Here is a 22,001-nt window from a genome sequence, read left to right as displayed (position 1 = left end):
CCTTCCCTCCAAGCTCCAACACAGCAGCAGCAGCAGCAGCAGCAATGCCAGAAAATGCTCTGCATTCAACAGACTTCATTCAGGCCGCCACTCACCTGGCGTTCGTTCCCATGAAGCCCTAGGCTTCCTTTTCAACCTGCTATTATGCTACGTGACAGTAAGCATTCCAGCGTGGCACTTTGCCGCCATGTCTGAAAATGCATTACTGTCACGAATGACATTCGCTACACGTAAACAAACAGGCAGACTCTTGGTGTGTGTGCGTATGTATATATATTCACTATATTTTTTTCCTTATGTGTCTATTATTATATGTTGTTATTGTGAAATTCATTTGTTAGGGTCAGAATGTTTTCTGAATATTGATGGCCAGACATATTGAAATAAAACAATGATTCCAAACATACTATTTGACCATTTTGTATGCATGGTTCAAATATCAAGCCAATCTTATGACGAACGCTCTATTGGACCTATTTGGAGCAAAAAAAAGATGTTTTCCAGGGCAGAGCTGTTGTCTCTGGTGAACTGAAAACGGAAACATAATCATTCTTTGAATATACGCAGTCAGCTGATTTATTTTGGAAAATACATCTAATAAAGGACACAAGCTATGTTCTCCTTTGCCTGACACAGCACCATACTGATCTATCTGGTAGAGTAGACATTTTCTAACAATAGCTGTTGTATCTCCCAGCGGCAAAACAACAAAATAAATTGCCTTTATACCCAGAAATGTAGTCTTGGGGACTGACAGAATACGTATTTTCAAAGCAACTGCATTTTGTTCAACATTTTTGAACAGTGCTGCTTGAAAGTTGTGCAGCTGGAACAAGAAAAGTGAAAAAGTAATAAGTAGGGCATATCTTCTTGGTCCTATAGAATCTCATATGCTGCCCCACTATGAACACTCCCTGAAGGTCCCTCAAGGATATTTCTGTTTTTAAACTCTGTTTGATTCCAGACCTTTAGGCAGTCTCCTTCATGACTCTTCTCCCTGTCTGTCTGTATGTCTGCCTGTCTGTCTGGTGCAAAAATGTGAAGAGCAAGCCTGGTGAAAAGTGGCACCATCTCTAGCCTCTTTGCAAGCTGTGAGGGTTAAGCTTCACTACCCTGAGGGGAAAATGGGAGATGATTGGTGAGAGCCTCCATCCATACTCTTGTGAGAGGTCAGGGAGAGAAAAGGTCTGAACATTCCAAAAGGCTTTGTAACCTCAAAGAATTGAAAGGGCCCACAGGGACATTCATTCATGTCAGTGATACTGAGGCTCCTTTTTCTTTTTTAAATCATATCGTATCCTGTGAATATACATATCAATAAATAAATAAAATAGTATCTTATTGGAACGACAAAAATATAAAGACTGGACACGATTCCTGCCTGGCTTTGAGGAGGTTGAGACCTGCTTTTTGGTGCCCAAATCACAAATTGAGTGACAGTGGGAATCCATGTCCCCAAAACAAGATGAATACAAAAACACACCAAGCCATGCATACACACACACACACACAGACACACTTGTGCACACCTTTCATCAGAGCTGCATGACCCCTTGCCTCTTTTTTTCCCTTCTTTTCATTATTGTAAAAGATGGCTTTATCCCCATGAGAGCAAGGACAGTTCTTGTCAGTAGGCAACCCCGGAAGAAAGCCCCAGCTGATGATTTCAGCATCCTGTAGTGCAAGGAATTTGAATCCCTTATTCAGAGAAAAAATATTGCTGGATTATTTAGTTTCGGCTCTGCAGCTGCAACAAAGCCACCTTACCCGAATTTATGACACACATAATCGTGGATGGCAACACTGGGACTACATATTCATTGTTTACACCCATCCTCCTGTTTTCTCAATCATCCTCTCTTCCTGCCTTTGTCTCCCTTACTCAGAGATGGCCAGGTTCATAGCGTACACACAGGTTCCCACTTTAATGTCTGCTCCCCTTACTCCCGGCTCACATTCCCCCCCGCCGCCCAGCCTCTTACCCTTGCTCTCTGATTTACAACGTCCCCAGCGGCTGATGTAGTGAAGGGACAGAGCTCGGAGGGATGCATTGTGTATCTTTATTTATGACGTCTACGGCATGAGCAGAGCCGTGCACGGCGTGACCTCGGGGAATGTACGGTCCTTAGCACATTGTTGATAGCGACTCCCAATGTGCGTTGTGGCTTCTTGACTGATCGGATGACAATAGCCACTCACTGTCACAATACAATAGGCATCCATTTGCAAGCAGTCACTTTGGTGGCTGTTGGGATTGCATACTGCTGGATTTAACGGTCACCAAAAGAAAAAGAAAAAATCTTCCATCCAACACAGATGTAAACAAAATCATTATGTGCGTGCGCCCCCCTGTTAACCCCCCTTCCCCCATTGACACACACACACACACTCTCATCCTCCCACACAAAAATCACCTCCCCCACCAACCATGCAATGGCCACCCAAAACAAAAAAGATTTTCCATTAGAGTAATTGACCAATTTACGTGCTGCTGCAGTTGATGAGGGTTCTATCCAACTGGCTTTTTGTGTTAAACAAATGCTCTGCTACCTGCATAGCTAACGAGTAGCTCTCAGGCAAAAAGCTACAGCAATAATTGACTTTTCACATTATTTTTTTCTTTCATTATTTTCATTATTATTATTATTGTGGCTTCTACCCACCTCTTTCTGTTCATTATCTTTTGTGTTATTTAGTCGCATCAACTTTTGCCACCCTAGTTTTGTGTTTGTTTTCATGTGTATTTGCTCCTCACATTAACATACATGCTAAATTCAATGAAACTTCATTCAGGCTCCACTAGCTACAATCAAAGCGTATTTTAGGCTACAGCACTGTGCTTGATTTCAATCCAATGCGCTTTCTGATAAGCCGTGCGATAGATAGTCAGACAATGGCTCGCTCACATTTTGCTCTGAACAACACTATCGGGGCGGCAAAAGGGCTGTCAAACGTCTGATAAGATTGTAGTCAACGTTATCAAAAGCACTATGCAGGTCATGGTAATTCCATTTAATTTCCCCACTTCTTGTTTGTATGTATATGTGTCCTGAATGCAAATTCTATTCATTGTTTTGGACCCCATTAAAATTACAAATGCATGCTCATCATGTCTGACCTCCGGCGCAGAAAGGGACAAGTTAGTTGCAAAAACGAACATCATTTCACACATCCAACGGACTGAATTATTTCGTTGTGGTCTCATCTCCCCCCCCCCCCCCAACTTACTGAGTATTTGTGTCAGCTTGTTATTTCCAGCAAGCCCTTTTGTGTTATTTCAGAACACAGCGCAAGTTGTTTTATTAATAGGATGATAGAGACACAACGGAGCAGAAGACAAGGAAGCGTCATTCTCCAGTGTGCTGTGTCATTTCCACACTGCAATCATTTATCCTTTGCACTTTGTTCGTTTGTCTAAAAGAGGGATTCTTTTCACATTTCTTTTTGTTGGATATTGACCACTTGTATTGCAGTAACTTCCGCAACACATTTAATAGTACTATAAATAAAAAGATAGGACTTCCTGCTTGGTGTTGATACGTAGTATATAAACATATGTTGAGTGAAGCCAGGACGCACTTCCTGTATCCTGCATCCTTTGTCAACACCTGCTTGAATCATGGCCAAAATGGCCTTTGACTCTTCTCCACCACATTTTGGTGATACAAATCATCTTTTCACAGGCTGACTTATATGAATAATGGGTGAACCCCACGGGAAGGGACAATTTGTCATCGTTATTGCACAAACGGCAATTGAATTGGGGAGAAAATGGGCCAGCAACACCACCCCGATGATAAATAGATTTCAATTAACATCATCCTGTTGTAAAATTAAAGCGTCTGCGCTAATTTGTCCAAGCTCGGCATAATGGCTGACAAAGGTTGTATTTTTCCATAATTGCATTCTGCAATTCAAAGTGAAATGAGTTTTGAACAGATGTGTCCATTCACAATTGGGCAGATAGCAAATGCGACTTCTTACAAGTTAGAAATACAGATGAATCCAAAAAGTCAGCAAAACATATCAACTTTTACACCGCGCTTCCTTCACTTTCGAGTAACAACATTCAGTCATCAGATCAACCCACTTTGAAGTCCTTTACCATGTGCAGCTATTGACTGTTTATCAATTGAAGGGATTGAATGACACACACCATTTCTTCGAATTGCAATTTCAGCATGTTTCGATTGTGCAAAAGTTGTCACCTCCATTCTTTTATTTCAACGTTGACCTCTTGTTAAAAGAAAACAACTTGTCCCTTGGAAACACAAGTTATCAAGCATTTTCAACACTGAAGCAGATGCAGCACAGCACAGCACAGCACATCGGGAAAGACAAACAATACATTCATGGCTGGATTGCCTTGCCTCTGGCTGTGATGGGGATTGCGCCACTGCTGAAAATAACATTCAGCCAAGGAGGGAAAATTCCATCATGTCTTCTGTAAGTCATCGATGGTTGACTGCCTACTACAAATATATAACGGCAGAAGCAAAGTCCACCATTCCAACTGGCTGCTAAAGCGTCCAAAAGTGATTTTTGGCTGCATAATAATGTGAGCGCTACAGCCAGACATGAGAGAAATGGCTGCCCCAAAGCAAACTATTCCAATGGAAATGGAAGGCATGATCATGATTGATGATGCGCTTGCTTCACTTGGACCTCTTGCATGAAATAGTAGCTCCATTCAGATGACATTTTACATTCACATCTCAACTCAAGTAAATAGCCCCATAGGCTACGCCAAAACACTAATCTATTTGAAATTGAGGGGGGCGTTTCCAAATGGCAGGATAGAGTGATGGATGGATGGAAGCTGGATGAGGTTGGGATGGGCCAGGAGACTCTGCAATGGGTTCCGCCCTCTCACCTGCTCTCACACCACTGAAGAAAAATAAAGCCAGAAACTGAACTGCAGATTCATCTGCCCATGCTCTTTGTGTGCTGCATCAATAGCAAAATATCTGTCTCCCTCTAGCGGCCAAACGCTAAAACCACAGAACTTGAGTTTGAAGCCATTTAGCATAGATTGATAGTGCGGTACTGACATCTGCTGTTCAAAATAAGTATTACAAGATGTGCACACACCGAAAGACGCCACTGATGTACTACTACGCTCCACTAGAGGTCGCACTTGTTCTTCTATGCAAGTATAACTCGTATGGTTGAAGTTATTTGCCTCTTGAGTGATACATATTCACTTACTCTTAACTACGTAGCATTTAGTTTTTTTTTTCCCTCTGTTCTTTCTTAGATTGATTTATCCTTGCAGAAATACATTTGCTGCGGATAGATTGAGTCACACAAAGCGACGAGGCCTTTGTTGTAGTGATTCCGGATGACGTGATCCTCCACTGACTCATCACTTAGTACATAGCTTCATTGTTCCTGCTGCTCCCTTTGTGTCCAGGTGAGCGCAGCTGTGCTCCAAGGTCAGGTGACGTGACCTAATGTGACGTGATGCTGTGCTATGATATCATCACCTGGGATCTACTTCATGCAAGGATGAAGTCATTGAAAGAGGGCCTGCTGCCAAACTGCTGTTCTCAACATTGAGACATACCTGTTGACTTTAAATAATCCAATTCATATTGTATCATTCAGAAAATTGAAATCAATAAAATTAGCCTTGGAGGGTTGGGGGTCTTTGCCACTCACCCATCTGAGGGAGACCCACCAAACCCTTTGTAAGAAACAATCCTCATATTTATGGTAAGAGTGAACGGAAGAGTTATTGACCTCTGACCACTGAGCTCTTTCCCGTGTATCCAGCGCTAATTGGCTGCCTGCTATTCCGAATCACTCCCGCAAGCCTCGCAGTGCAGTTTCCATAGCGACTTCGCCTTAACCTTCTGCCATCCATCCATCCATCCATTCATCCGGCCGGCCGACTGGCCAACTGGCCTCCGTTTGCATCAGTCCCCTCTGTTCTTTTCCCCGCCCGCCCGCCCGCCCGCCTGGTCAACGTTGCTCCCAGTCTGGGAAATCAGGCTAATAAATAGCTTTATGGAAATCGAGCCGCTGAGCTGCCAATCTTCATCTAGTAGTAGAATGCCTGAAATGGGCAGAGCAGAGCGCCTTGTTGCCCTGTCACCCACACACTTTTTCAGTCACATAGTGCAAGGAAGTCTTCCTTTGTGCCGCTCAATAAATGTTGAACGGCACTTCTATTAACAATTATATCATTTTTAATATATATAATGATATAAAATAAAATTGTGGAGAAAAGAATAAAATGTTAACATTGAAAAAACCTACCAAAGCAAAGTAAAATGTGAGACAGGATAAATGTCATATGGATATTGTTAAAAAAAAATGTCTGTAGTTTGGATCTGGTTTTTTTGGCATACCAAATCTTCACATGTGTGCACGCTAAGCCAAACGTGAATTAATATGCTGCAAGGATTGAGTGGGATCAGAACATATACATCATCGCCACCCTCTTAGGTATACGTGACCAATTGTGCTGATCCTCCAGGGTTATCATTAACATGATTCTTCGGCAACAAAGAGATTCAAAGGATTACTGACGTTACGATTTGGATTATGTGAAAGGGATTTGGACTGGCACGGCCATACAATTTTGCTGCAAGAGTCCTCAAATGATGAGTAGATAGATACTATTCTGTTCAAAAGCATGATCATAATCTATTCATTCATTTGATCATATTCAGGTAATCATTTATGTTTCTTCCCAAAATCTAAGTTGATGAGCAGAATCTATGCACTGGGCAGGTGTGAGTGGCAGGAAGCCGGCCAGCCAGCCAGCCAGCCACCTGAGTAATGATGTCAAGAGGGGATTTGAAGATGGGTTAAGGGTTGTGACCTCTCTTGCGACCCCAGAGTCATCAGCGCACTTAACCCCACGTTTTGATTGACCCCGCTGCCCCACCACACGCTTTTGCATGAACTCCTCCTCTCACAATGACTAGCTTTTTTTTTTCTAATAAAGAAGGAACACTGATGGATGGGGATTTTAATGACTGTTGAATGAACGCTTATTCCGACGATACATTTAACAGCCACCGTATTTCATCATATTAAGACTCTTATAGAAATGGTGCCGTTTTTATCAAACACCAATAATATTGATATATTATATCATTAATCATATATTGTAATAATTATAATATATGATATAATTAATAACATTTATACATGATATCATTAATAATATTTATGTATTATATCATTAATAATGATATTAATATACATATATAGTTGAAGAATGGCTAGGGATAAAAACGGTGACTCTTCTAAAGTGTCTTTTGGTAAGCCTTATTCTTATTCCTCAGCTGTGAAAGGTGCAACATGCATTTTGGAGAAGACAAAACCAGAGTTCAAACCTGAGACGGATGGATCAGTTTGCTCACGAGGAGTGAGAATCCAGTGGGCCAAAATACCTGTTGACAGTTGCACAATTTTCATTAAGAGGTACACAAATGGGTTGATTTTAGGCTTTGACCCAATTTTAAGTGGAACATCATTTTTATTTCATTCCCAAGTAACATTATTCTGTAGCGAATCAATGACTTCTTTCTTTCTTATAAGTTTGCAAACAATTCTGCTTTTGCCCATATGGCATCATATGTATGTATGCAAGCACTGTCTTATATCCTAATCCCCGTCCGATCCGCCTGTGCTTAAATCCTCGCCATGATGGAAAAAGTCAACCTTGCTTCTATTTGCATATGCAGAGTGGCGCTCTCCTGCTTACAAAGTAGAAAACCGTGCCCTTCCTCATCTTCTTCCCTGCATGCTCTTCACATCCTCCTCCTCCTCCTCACCACAAATGCTGCCTCGTGTCAACTCCTGCCCGCTGATGTACATAAAAATATTTATGAGCTTTTTTTTACTCTTCATATCATCACAATTATTTTTTTTAAATGAATAAGTTGTTCAAATTAGCACGAGTCAATTAGCATATGTCGCGCAGCTGTGGCCTGATATCATCCAAATGAAGTCATACTGTGACCAGAATCCAGTCAACACCACTGAGCAGCAACCTAGCAGGCCCTCTCCAGAAAGCTCCTTTTTTAAAATGAGGTGATTATCTTTCCCTCATAGTGCATCATTGAGTCCAAAGCAGCTTTGTAACATAAAATGACATTTGATGATCAATTCAGGATGGGCATCGCTGTTGTCCCAATAGATTGAGGCTTGAAATAAAAATTGCTCATTGATAAGCCTTTGGAGGATCCAGCAGGCCTAGGCAAGGCAAGGCAAGGCCTTGCTTGATGGAAATTCTGATGAGTAGGCTCAAGCTTAGAGCTGTTGAAAATACATCAAGATCCTTTGATGGTAATTGGGAGCCTTGCTCGACTGCTGCTGAGCACCTCCTGATGCTCTTTTGCTACTGTATAAAGCCCACAAGCCTCCTTAATGAGAAACACGGGAGGGGCAGATGGACAGATAAGGTGAAGGAGCGCTGGCTGGCTGGCTGGCTGGCTGGATGGATGGATGGAGGAGAAAACGGCAAATGAAATTCAAATGGACTCAAACAGTCCTTTTTCTATTTTACATGAAATGAGTCACATTGTTGCCAAATGAAAAAGTCAAGGTGAATTGGAAATGAGGTGAAGCAGATAACAGGATGTGCTAAATAAAGACGGCAAAAAGCAGAGAAGGCGGCAACAGAGTGACAGGAGGACTCCCTTTGACATGATGATTTGCAAAACCTCTTTGCCATTGTCTATAGCCGAGATATAGTCAAGTCTGCCTCACTTTTTACCAATGGGTGTATATGGGAAAACCAAATATGAACGACATGATATGGGAAATTAGAAAGCATTCGATTGGAGGCTTGAAGAGGTGCATCGTGCCTCATTACAGGGCTTGTATGTCCACAATACGGGTTTGTTTTGGCCAAGTGCCATCAATGTGGGTCATCAAGCCCCCTCCCCTTCTGTTCTCCACCGTAGGTGTCCGGCCAGCCGCGACTGAAGCCTGAAGCCTGCCTCCCCACTCATCAGACATTCCCTTTTTATGCCACTACAAAGAGCCAGTCACAGTCGCATTGCCAACATCAACAACAGAGTGTGTGCTTGCTGCAAAAAAAAAAAAAAAAGGTTATTTTTAATGATCCAAAAAGGCTCCATATGAGTCTTGCTGTGACATCAAATGTGGCACGGTAATTATCATTTGAATTTCGCCTGTCATGGGACTTAGTCCCAAAACTTACTCTTGTGGCGTCAAAGTGTGGTGAGAAACAGAGGTGGACGCTCCATATGAATAAACATATCTGGCCGCCTAAATACTCCCTACAAATCCATTATTAATGCATATAGGGAATAAACGAGGATGGAAAGAGCCAGGGTGAAAGCAGCAGAATGACACACATTTCAATGCTCTTGTCATTCGGTGCAACAGGTACAGCATTGAGTCAAACCAGCACCGCGGGGTTGCCTGGGAAAGAAAGAAAGACAGAAAGAAAGAAAGAAAGAAAGCTAACCCTCCCTTCTTGCGCTTGCCCGCCTGCCTGCCTGATGGGCACCATACTGCTAGTCTTTCCTCTGTAAATCCACTATTGATTTTTTTATTCCACTGTCAGCTTTGCAGAGATAAAACATGACTGAGTGTGTTGTATGATACGAATGTAAAAAGATTTTCTTGCTGGTTTCTAGGCAAAAAAAGGCACGTGGTTGGAGGGGGGGGGGGGGGAACATATTGGAGCCATTGGAATAATGAAATACTAAAGGATAATTAGTGGCTAAATATGCACACGCACGCACAGACAAACAGCTTTAACCAGTGGGAATATTATTTCAAGATAATACTTCAAGGCGCAAGACGTGGCTTTAAATCAATAGGTACTTTTAGAAAAAGTCATAAATGTTCAAAATGATTTGTATTATTCCAGTTAGTGTAGGCTTGTGATTTCAACTCATTAGAATTTTCCAATCATTCAAATGCACCTCTATTACTTAGCATTAATTGCGTGACTATATTGATTGTCACGCACATAATTAGTTAACAAGCAGTCCCCGTGCGTCAGTTGAGGTTGGGGAAAAAAAAAAAATGATGGCGCGTGAACAACCACCAAATAGATCAACTTGCCGACAGTCTACTTTTGTGCTATGTGTAAGTACATTGTCCATCCGAAATTGGTTATTCGGCCTGATTGATTTTCATTTGGACATCCAGGATGAGCCAAGCTGTCCTCCCACAGCCTTTTATTTATTTATTTTTTCATTCATTATTTCTGCAAGCTCATATACAGTAGAATCAGTACCGTACTTTTTTTTTTTTTTTGATACGTCTTTATATGAACTCCAGCGGACTAAAGCTTTTGCAGACTATTCTTGATGGTTTGGGAAAGACTAGAAGAAAGAGAATATGAAGCCTGACTCAGACGAGGCACGTTTGTCGTCTATCTTAATAGATTCATTGTGACTCCGTGTTTGAGCTCACGTTGGACACCACATTCAATCTACACTCCATTAATAACTGTGCTGGTTTTGCCATTCAATATATATTGCTTCCTGTCTGTCCTCTGTGACACAATGCACACAACCAAACTGCAGGTACACAAATGCTCAGAAACAACAAAAATAGAATTCTAAAAAAAAAAAATCAAATAAACAGCAGCTTACGTAAACCACTTTGAGTCATATTATGTCGTATCATCCAGCTAGTAAATTTTGGAAACTAATTTAAAATCTACAAAAAGTAATAATACATATTCGGACTGGTGTTTGAATTGAATGTCAAGCTCACATGACTTGGATTTCCTCTCCTGGCATTTCCCTCCACTGCATTACCTTATCACAAAAGACACAAGCTGTCCGTTTTGCATTGTTCTGCCCCGAGAAAAGGTGAAGGAAGCAAAGAGGAGACTCCAATTTGACTCTTACCGTTGAAGCCGCTGAAGTTGCCCCAATCCAGCAGAGAGCTGTTGAAGGACGGCAGCGAGGTGTTGAAGAACAAATCTGTGGCGTTGTTGGGGTTTCGGATGGTGTCGGAGAACAAGTTCATCTGGAGCAGGGTCTTCAGCAGATAGCGCAGCATCTTGACACACACCCACTCCCAAAAAAGTCTGCTGCACAACTTTGCTGCCTCTTTTTTGCGCTTTAAAAAGTGCCTTTTTTGTCTAAGATCAAATCAAGAAAGGGGAAAAAATGGATTAAATAGTGAGGAAAAATTGAGTTGATCAATTGATTAAAGATGGGGGGGGCGAGCACCCACCCACCCAGCGATAGAGTCCAGCGCTTTCCTTCCCGGCATGGGATTGTTCCTTCCTCCTTTCTTCTTTTGTTCTGCAATCACATAACTTCACATGCTGTCTCCTTTCACACAACCCCAAAAAAAAAAGCCTCTCACCGGTGTAAAAGAATCCACCAATGTGATGATGACCCCTTTGGATTTGCTGCTCTCCTCTCAGCAACCCCTCCCCTCTGGCTCCTCCTGCGCACCTCCCTCCCTCCCTCCCATCTCTTCTTCTCTCTCGGGGGTCCGGAGGAGAGGAAGAGAGCAGGTGCTGTGGGCAATGAATGTTTAATTATTATATTAATAATCATCCCAGGAGGCTTTGAATAAGGGTGGCAGCGGACACTTGACTTATTGTCACTGTCACTACTGTAAATCACACAAGCAAACAAATGCATATGAGTTCTGCTTGTGAAGACGGACGGGAAAAGACCAGCTCCTGCTGTGTTTGGTTTTGCTTTATAATACAAAAAAAAGAATGTCATCCTAGATACGTGCTCAAAAAATATTTGGATGAATGCATCGTGATGAAAATAAATCAATAAGAACCTGCAACATATTTAAAAGCATTCCAATCTATTTGCCAACAATTTGCATGATAGCATGGGTGCAGATTTCTGTTCTCCACTTTTAAGTGGGTTCTTCTGTTTAAACACATTCCAAGTGAAATGAATGCGATTTTTTGCTCCTTTAAGTGTCAGTCTGCAATCTAAATTGCTCTGATCGTAGTCTTCCTGCATAATAAAGTTGCCACTTTTACGCTTGATGTGTGCAGATGCATATTGATGAACGTGCCCTCGGTAACAATAACAGGCAGGCTACAAATCATCATTGACACATATATGCGATGGAAGCAGTATGGTCGCATGTGGCCACTGGACTCCCCCGCTGACAGCCTCAGTGTGACTCCTAATAATCCTGCCTGTCCCTGACCCCCCCCCTCGCTCGCCCTCCATCGGGGTTCCTCCACACTCCCCGACAATGCCGGCTCAAAGTTGCTGTGACGACCCCCGCGGCTCACCCTTTTGGTCACTTCAGAGAGTCTTCAATTCATGAGACATCTCCGCCAACTTCATGCGCACATATGGACACATATTAAATATGTGCTCCAACCTCTTACAGCAGGGCTTTTTAAACTGGTTTTGTCCAAGGGACCACCATACCGTATAAGCAACTCGGGGACCACTGCTTTGGCGGAATATTCTTTTGTTTTGCAGACCTATACAGGCATCTGTATGTTTATTTTGGGAATCTCAGCTCCATTATTTGGATGGGGAAACGATTCACAAAATGAGCTGGAAAATAAATCAAGTCTGAACGTTAAATCAATTTAAAATTATTTTTCCATTTGCAATTTCACGGACCACCTGCAATACCGTCACGGAGCACTAGAGAGCCGCAGACCACCCGATCCAAATCCCTGTTCTAAAACATCAGAAAGCGCATGTTTACAAAAATGTCTGCATTATTCATGAATCCTTTTCAGGCTGAATATAGCCTTTCTTAAAAAGGAATTCATTTTTCATATGAGAAGAAAATGACTTGTGTGTCAGCTGTAGCAATTGCGTCGGACTTGCTATTGCTGCCAGCACCTGCAGTCAGTCAGCCTGGCATCATACAGTAGATATGCCACGGGACACCACAAGGTACCACACGGGAACATCTGCGGCCACGTCTGGCTTTTGCCACTGCAGTTTGCCCTTTGGGATTAAGCATGCAGGGGCAAAGACAAGCGAGCGTATGCGGCCACAACTCCACTCTCCCAGCTGGACGTTTGACGGCAAGCTGCCAGACTCCGTTACCCAACTGGGCAGTTAGTGAAGACTAACTTTGGGGGGAGGGAGGGGAGGGGAGGGGAGGGGCGTATGTGCAAGTGACCTGTACTGCAAAAGAGTTGGCAAGCATGATGATTAGAGCTGGGTGTCTGCCACTGCCCATATGCCAAAGAGGCGTAATTGCCGCCTCCATCATATACATTGAGTGTGGCAGCCAGATGGAAGCATCCCTGAGCAAAATGGCCAGCGTCTCCCTCTGGGACTCTGTGTCAACTAAGCCCCGACCCCACCCCAATGAACACGAGAGCTATCCCAAAAACTTCAGCCTCTGTTTAAAACACTTCTCGCTGCTCATACTCAGCTCTAATTTTGATATCGGGTTACTACGTATTATTCACAGCGTCGATTCATAGCATGTTGCGGAAATGATGGATTGGCGTAGGGAACAGGGTTGTGGATTGCTCGAGATTAGGTTTACCTATCTAGTAAAAACTGTTTCTGCTCAGTTGTGTGAGTTACTTCAAGACTTGAGCTTCCATTGTATTGATTCAGAAATGAGGAAATAGGTATGTTCTCTTTAAAGGGAAGGGAGGTGCTTAAAGAAAGGCGCAGCCCACCAGCAGACGATGTAAAGCCTGAACAAACGCTGGGTAATTGCACTACAATACAACAATTAGCCGTAACCGGAAGGATATTTAGTGGGAAAAGATGGATCTGTCACAGATTTGCATCTCATGAATTCATTTATTATCAAATTCATTTTTTTTCTCTTATTGTCATACCATTAAATTTCCAAATGAATGCAGATAAATGCAAAATATTCATTTAAATATGCAATGGGATTATAATGCAAGGTGGCAATTTAGGCAAGTCTGGGACCTTGTCTGCCTTTAGGCACCTCAAATTTCAAAGCTGATATCTTCGAGTGACTTTTGATGAGTTGCCCTCTTCGCATGTAAGTCGGCAAGAGAAAAAAAAAACATTCAATACGTCTGCTGCTTTGCGTTCTCACAATCACTCCTCGTGGCCCTCCGCAAAATGGAGTTCATTCCAATCAGCGATAGAGCGGGCAAATATCGCAGCGTAACAGTCAAGAGGCCTGCCTGCATGGTATTGATTGGTGCTGAAAAAGATGACTTATTTGTCAGCCCCCCTGAATTTGAAGAAAACTTTTGAGCTTGATTGCTTTTCCCAGGCGGACAGGCGCACTTCAACACACTCCAGGGAAAAATCAATGGCAAATGGCAGTCACAATTTAATGAATGCTTTTACACACACACACATTTGGCCATCACTCAGGTTGTTCCTTGAGTTATCTGATCAATCTAAATTCTCCAAAAATGACTGTGTGAGGACACCAAGTTCGACACAGTTTGTCCCATTTTGAATGACCAATTTTCTTTTTTGCACAGTCGAGCACAGGTAGACTGGCCCAGGTGCATGCATGGGCCCCCTAGCAACTCAGTGGCTTCATTAACCAAAGAGGTGAGCTGTCGTGCAAAATATGTCATGTTGGTGGTGGTAGTGGGCTGTTGTGAATTATGGATTTGAACCATCTGGCCTTGAAGGCAAATGATATGCTCGACGGACAACATTAACAAAGAGGGCGGTGAAGAGAAGGGCGTGTCGGAGAGCACAAGCTAAATTATAGCGGCGTGACTGCGCTATTGTGTTCCGTGATAGCTTGCCTATTCACAGCTGAGGCTGGCCAAATTGTTCTTTTATTCTTTTTTATTGAAGCCAGAGGCGTTTGGGGAATGATTAACAGACAACACGACAATATGTACCTACCTATTGTCGTCCTGTCCGTCTTTATTTAGTCTAGTCCCCATCCATTTCTGATCAGGTTTTGCTCGCTTGGTTAACTTTGCCTACACCGGACAGGTCCCAGCTATAAATGACTTGGAATAACAGCATCCATGTTTGTTTACATTTGCTCGACATCGCAACTAGCAACTAGGGTCCAATTTGACTACGTTCCTTTTCTGGTGCTGCAATGTTTTTGTGTTCCTCCATATGGTGTGCATTTAGTAGGCAGCCAACCTCCTCTGGCCCTGAAGAAAATCCCTCAAAGGGCACCAGTCCCTCCTGCCTCTCCATAAAAACGAGCTTTTCATAGCAATTAGGACAGAGACCCGAGCGTCTCTACCAGACGCTATTCCGCCACTGGTGCTAGCGCTGGCGCCGACCGATACTGAAACGAGCCGCTGGCACAAAAGTTAATTGTCGCTCTGTCAGGAAATGACCGTGATGTTGTCATTAAAAACCTTCTGATCAGAGACAGACCTTTTATGAATGAATACATGTCTTCAGGCTCCAAAGGAAACGGACAAGCACCTTCTCGATGAGCGCTTTCGGATGTTTGTGCCTTCTCTCTAATGACATACTTGAAATTTAAATGGTTGATCTGAAGAGAAAAACCTCAAGCAGAGCCTGAGTCACTAAAGAAAAAGAAAATTCTGATCAATGTTTTCAGTGAGTGTCCATGAAAACAGTGCATCTGCCCATAAATCTAATCCAAATTCCGATTGGAGAAATGTTGTCCATATCAACTAAGCCATTGAGTGATTTAGCTCGGTATGTACATAGTCACACTTCACATCTCACCTCCAAAAGTATTATACTGTTAATCTCTTTAAACACGTTTGTCTATTTATGAATCCATACATAAGTCATGTAGTATTTGATCAGGCCAATTCTTGACTGCTAACACTTCATTGGTATGGGTAGCCCTTTAATTAGCTGTGTGTCTCTGGGGAACCATCACTAAAGGGGGATCTTGCCCTTCTTTATTACAATCTTTTCATATTAATTAAGGTCCGCCGCACATGCAGCCGTAGATGAGTGCATTGTACCGGCGCCCAAAAAATAAATAAAACTGACTGTGCTAGAGAACTAGGGAAAGTCATTGTACTCACAAATTCTCTTCCAATTTCATCCTGAAAGCAATTATCTTTGTTATTTTTGTTTTGCACTTTCACTGAATACTTTTCTTGTTTCGTTTCCACTTCTTCAGTAAATGACCCATCTGGCGTTGTTTCCCGAATGAGCTGCTTATTTCAAATGGTGCCCCATCAAGAGGTGATGGCCTGCTCTCCAGTGCAGACTAATGACATGTTAAGCATGTTTGGGAAAGAAAGATTCAAGAAGATAGAAACAAAGTGAGCGACCTCCAAAGTCGAATTATTTGAGGGATTCTGGACCAATGTCACACACAACGGGCCGCTGTGAGCGGTTTGACACGTTTTTGCATGTTTGTGTGTGTCACGAAAACAGTGTATCCCATTAGAATTACAATCCGGACACTGATTGGATAAAAAAAATGGCCAGTGTCACGTATTTTGTCCTTTATGTATAATATGATATCATGAAAATTCTCTCCAAAGAGGCTAATGGTGTATTGAGTTGTGGACAGGCCTAGGTTGTTCAGCTGCTCCACACCTGAGCTTTGGAGGGGGGGCAGGGGGGTCTGCGTGGACGGGCAAACCTTTGTAATCATTCACCATGGCGAGATAGAGCCATCATCCCCCAACTTCAACCATTAACAATCAACCATGTTCCCTTCATGAACAATGACACTTGAGGTCAAGATTTTGTGAGGCGGTCTGATATTCCATTAAATTGCACATCAGCCAAAACTAAAAAAGTCTTATTTGGACAAATAAATGCATTGCAAATATTTAATAAACACATTCAGTCGGAGAATGGATTTTTCTTTTGGGGTCAAAGATGGTCACAGACTTAACATAACTTTAAGAAGAATGGGACGCAAAGTGAATCATGTTGCCATGACAACCCAAAGACAGCTTCTGCACTGCAATAAATTAAACGGCTAAAACAAAAGCAAGACATTTCTATTCTGATTTAGCATTTTAGTTGCATCATAAGTTAGGTAATCACCAGCTAATGATGTGTTTCTTAATTGTATATGCATGAGATGTTGAGAAATGTCCCTAATTTAAAAAGCTGTCAGATATTTAAATAGAATTGATTTATGGCACCCAGCTGCTGCCCTTTTAAAAAAGACATCACTACATGTACCTTTGACTTATTTTGAATTTTTGCTTAAAAATATTTAAGAAATTGGGATTCATATGAAATGATTTCTAAATTTCAAACCCAATGAAGGAATCATGTTGTAACTTATAAACAAGACACATTCATTTAAATCAATTTCAAAACAGTGCGGAGATGAGGAAGTCAAACTCGCCATTCTCCTTTGGAAGCGCACCAACTTGGATCCCTTCAAGCCGACCCGTTGATATTTCCACCCGTTTACTGAGGCGTGACATGACTTTGGCCCTGACCCGGCGAGCCTACCTGGATGTTTTGTTTTTGAGCTGGTGGAGATCAGATGTTGTTGCTCATGACATGGCCTCTCATTAGGTTGCCCGTCTCGTCGAAAGAAACTTAATGAGACAGTGTTTAATGTCCATAGTCCCTCTCTGCCCTTGATATAAGGAGGGTGCGCGTGTGTTAGGGTGCGTCAAGCCAAATTACCAAGACATCTCGCTCAGCCATGGCACCTGGTACCCCCTTGTCGCTCGGGGGAGGTTAGCTCAGGGTAGTGGAATCCACTGGGACGGAGGCACGGCAGGGCCCAGCTGGAGGAACTTAAAGAGCTAAATGCTGATTGGGATGCTTCTGATGAGAGAGCCAGAGAGCCAGTTTCGGGATCAAGGGAGTCTGCAGAGGACTTGGAGCTTGGAGGGAGGGGCTTCTTTTGTTTCACAATGTGTGGGAGAATTTAACATCAGTGGACTGAATGCCAGAATAAGAGCATTCATTGGGATATAATAAATATGATATATATTACTGTGACTGGGTTGTGATAAAGAACTCATATTTAAACAGCTTGTGACAACTTACTGACAGCAGTAGTGATAAAGGTTATACCTATTTTTTTTTCTTTTTTTTTGACCTTTATTTGGACAGCTAGTAACGTTCACCTGAAAAGAATGTTACTGTCTCTTTGGCCAGGTCAGGACCCCACAGGCCACAAAAAGCCAAAAGGTGGACAGATGGCAGAGCAAGCAGAAGTGGGCAGTGGTCCCTAAAGGAAGCCAGTCGCACCAACGATCAAGTAAACAATGACATAATCCATCAAGTACGCCGTCAAATGACCAATTATTGCCTCAAAATCCAATATAGGGTCTCGTTCAGTGCCCGAGGATGACACTACTGTGTCGTTCCTTGGGACAGTAATGATGCGAGGAATGACTTTCTGATGGTACAAATTGAAACATTTTGTGAGCTGAGCATGTTGTGTTCAGTTTTTAAACTGCCAAGAGTCAATTTGATGTAACATCAGTAATATTATATACATAGGTTATTATATTACATGGCAGTGTTTTTACAGAAATCAAATTAAGATAGATGACTGTATTTTTTTGGTGTCAGTCACACTTTTTTATAGTATGGCTGGTCAGGGGTAACTTTTTTAATGTCCAAATTAGAGCTCGGACTGGCACCCTTATTCCCTACTCATGGTCCCTTTCTGCGCATTACTGCCACCTTCTTTCCAGCGGAGGTAAAGCAGCAAAACAATTTGCCAAAAGAGAAGAAGAAATGCAAGAAAGAAGCAATAACAGAAGTACTGGTAATCATGCATCACCGCTGGTTGCCACCTTCTTCATATTAGAGAAGCTCAATTGCACAAAGTGATTCGAAATGAAAATATGTTCAAAGTGCAAGTTGTTTTTGTCGCATCAGCCTCCACGTGCGCATCCATCATCCACGGTTCCGCACCGCATTTTTGTCCATGCCTGACCCGAACGTCGCCTTCCCTTCCTTCTCTCTCTCCCTCCCTCCCGGCAACCTTAGCAACAGAGTGAACATGGCGGCGTCCAGCAACGCAGAACAATCACCAGAGCTCTCGAGGCCGTTAAAGATCCCGAAAACCGAGGTGCCATCCCCTGAGTCGGAGGATTTGAGCGACCACTATCACTCCGGTCCCTCCACACCCAACCGCTTCTCGCCGTTGAACGTGGGCTCCGCGGGCTCCGGGGCCCGGACGGGATCAGCGGCCGCCTCATCCTCCAACAACTACACTGCTTGTCGGGGTATGTCGTGGACCCCTTCGGAAACGAACGCCCTCATCGCCGTGTGGGGGAACGAGAGGCTGACGGAGGCCAAGATGCAGCAGTTGGAAGTGGCGGGGACCATGTTTACTGCCAAGGCCCCCGGCCCTGCCATGTACGAGCGGGTGTCCAGAGCCTTGTCGGACTTGGGCTACGAGAGGACCCCGTCTCAGTGCCGGGAGAGGATGAAGGTACACTGGACGGGATATGGAAACACTCGAGCATCCAAATAGCCATGTTGTCAAGCGATCGTTGCTTTAGAATCAATCAGTCATGACACGCTGCTTGCGACTTCATTCCGGCCGGCCCCGGTCGCGGATGAACTCTGTTGACAGACTGCTTGACTATGACGTCATAGGCACTTCCGGGTGGGACCTCTAGTAAACAAAGTGGGGCAACGACTTGGATAATGGTGATTTTGGCCTTCAGCTCTATCTATCCCTGTACTTTAAGATCATCCGTAAACCGAAAATAGCACAGCAGTAAATGTTTCGATGAGAATTCCCAAATATTCACGGGCGCGACTGCACTGATTTGAACATTTCTCTCACTCGCGCAGACACTTCGGCGTTGCTACAGCCGTGTGAAGGAGCACGGCATCGGCAAGAGGAAGAGCAGCTATACCATCGAGCAACTGGAGAAGGTGTTTGGTCAGGGAGGCTGGGATTCCCAAAGCTGTGCTCCGGTGCTGATCAACAGCAGTGGACTTTACCAGGAGATGGAGTCTGACGGCAGCACCTTGGAAGACTTCTCGCAGGAGGACTGGTGCAACCAGGTGCTTGATTCGGCTTTCCAGGAGGGAGACGTGGACGCCGCCGGTAGGTGTTTGGGCAGGCAGGGTGGAAAGTTTGGAAGAACGGTGAATTATCGGCTTCTTTTTTTTTTTTCGTAGAAGAAATACATATGCCGAAAAGCAGAGTTCTTCAGATTCAAGCAGAGCTGTCGGAGCGAATCCAGTAAGTGAGAATTTGAACCACGCTTCCTTCACCCGCCCGTCCGCCAGTGCATTATAGAAGAAAGGCGGGTCTAATCGTCGTAATCCGTTTCTTTTCAGAAAAAAGGACACGATGCAGACGCTGATACGTATCCTGGAGTCGGTGCAGCTCAAATGGGAGCACTTTCAAACTTGGACCGAGTTTTCCCGCCTGCACCTCTCAAACAAGCTAGCCATCTTCGGCATCGGCTACGACACTCGCTGGCGAGAAGACGTGCGTTACCATTACGCCGAGATAAGTTCGCAGGTACCGCTGGGAAAGCGGCTTCGTGAATACTTCAATCCGGAGAAGCCTGAGGGCAAAAGCGTCATGACCAAAGTTCAAAAGATGAACTGGAAGAATGTCTACTACAAATTCCTGGACATTACCATCAGTGAAGCGCGCTGCTTAGAGCTGCACATGGAGGTGGATTGGCTTCCAGTGTCCTTGTCAAGGGAAGCCGAGTGCAGCATATCCACATCTCACTACCTCCTCCCCGGGGATCTCCCCAAGACGTACGGACTCTACGCTATCGGTTACGAGGCAGCGGCGGCGGCGGCAACGTCATCGGGTCGGACCTCTCCCCAAAGCGATATTCACAACTGCAGCTTACCTCAATGTGAGTCAGAGAACTGTCAGACTGACGGAGCAGGGAATAGTGACAGCACTGGGCCTAAAGTCACTTACTGCTACCTTGGCATTGCTGAAGATAGGACCATTCAACAGTGTCTCTTACAGAATTTTCAGATTCCTGCCAAGAAATACTTCCAAAGTGAGGGCTCCTTGCTGACTCATTTTCTTCAAGAGAACTGTCGCAACTGTGTCTTAAATGAGCCTGGCTCTTTAGCAATTTACATTAAATTCATAGAGGTGGATCTGGACTTCCTGTCTGCAGGTTCCTTAGTGGAGTGCCTGGAAACTGCAATTGGTTATTCTTTGAAGTACAACAACAATGAAGTATTTTAATCTGCCATATTTGGACGTGCGTTTGGAAATGAGCGGATGCCCGACCAAGCTAAGGTGACCAGTTATGTTGCGACTGGACCTTGAGACTAAAATTACAAATCCGCAAAATGGTTACATGTCTGTGGAAATGGGAACATTTCAAAAGCTGTCATTCTTATTTATTTGTCCAAATGAATGCATCGGTCTACCTCAGTAGAATTAGTCGTGATGTAACAAGGGGACCATAAGAGATATCAGATGACTCGTGCTCAAACTACAGACTAATGAACTGCGGGGCCTTAATTCAAATGATATATGTGTCACGAGGAATATTTGAAAGTTGAATGAAGTCAAGAACTTTCAGCCCTCACTTCATAGGTGTTCAGCGCGTAGTCTGGCATCCCAGCCACATTGCAAAAACAGCTTCATTGAGTACTTTTACTTCCCCATGGCTTGACCCTGAACTGAATAAGCACTAGAAAATTGATGGATGGATGTAATGCAAAGTACAACCACGAGTATACATGTTCTTGTGGTTTGGGGAAGAGAGAGAGGGAAAAAAAAAAAAAGGGGTTTTCAGACTGGCTGACTCCAAAATGTGAAACTGTAGCCTTTCTGAAAATAATTTCAGAGTTTATGTGCAATGTGACAGTCAAGGACTGTCCAGAGTTGATTCAATGAAAATGGGAAAAGATTTAAAGCGATATTCTCTTTTGATTTGCAATCAAATTCATGTACTGTATATTCAGTATAGATATAAAATATACCTTATATTGACATGAACTTATATAAATAAATAAATATCTATCTATATATACAGTATATATGTGCAATCCAGCTTTTGAAAATGTTTATCTGTTTTGGTCTGCGATACCAGTCAACAGTGTTTTCTATTTGATTGGCTGACGCCTTGTTCTTGATTGTTGTCATGTGGAGGTCACTGTCATTGTTAAAAACAATAAATGGGGCACTGACTTTTTATTTGCTACACACTGATTGTGGCCTTGTGTGTAAATGTG

General features: G+C 43.3%; 2 protein-coding genes across 4 annotated transcripts in view; one reads left to right on the top strand and one right to left on the bottom strand.

The window, feature by feature from the left end:
* Positions 1 to 22,001, bottom strand: part of robo3 (roundabout, axon guidance receptor, homolog 3 (Drosophila)) — a 64,451-nt gene that overhangs the window by 22,481 nt on the left and 19,969 nt on the right. For 2 of the 3 annotated variants that reach the window (XM_088398079.1, XM_088398080.1), the window contains exons 3-5: positions 11,323 to 11,479; positions 11,192 to 11,258; positions 10,857 to 11,092 (exon numbers count right to left, since the gene is read on the bottom strand). In XM_088398079.1, coding sequence (XP_088254205.1) covers positions 10,857 to 11,092; positions 11,192 to 11,226 — 271 coding nt within the window. In that variant the 5' untranslated portion in view covers positions 11,227 to 11,258; positions 11,323 to 11,479. Of the gene's footprint in view, positions 1 to 10,856; positions 11,093 to 11,187; positions 11,259 to 11,322; positions 11,480 to 22,001 lie in introns of all 3 variants that reach the window. The other variant, XM_088398081.1, reaches the window with a different exon arrangement.
* On the top strand, positions 18,593 to 21,978 carry msantd2 (Myb/SANT DNA binding domain containing 2). The gene is made up of 4 exons (XM_088399473.1): positions 18,593 to 19,254; positions 19,623 to 19,881; positions 19,956 to 20,019; positions 20,118 to 21,978. Exons 1-4 carry the CDS (start codon positions 18,745 to 18,747, stop codon positions 21,001 to 21,003), a joined length of 1,719 nt encoding a protein of 572 aa, XP_088255599.1. The 5' UTR covers positions 18,593 to 18,744; the 3' UTR covers positions 21,004 to 21,978.

Source organism: Syngnathus floridae, chromosome 15 (genome assembly GCF_059516105.1).
Source record: "Syngnathus floridae isolate MCC-2025c chromosome 15, RoL_Sflo_1.0, whole genome shotgun sequence".
Taxonomy (NCBI): Eukaryota; Metazoa; Chordata; class Actinopteri; order Syngnathiformes; family Syngnathidae; genus Syngnathus; species Syngnathus floridae.
The sequence above is the reverse complement of the archived record's forward strand: the minus strand, read 5'-3'. Positions and strand labels throughout refer to the sequence as shown.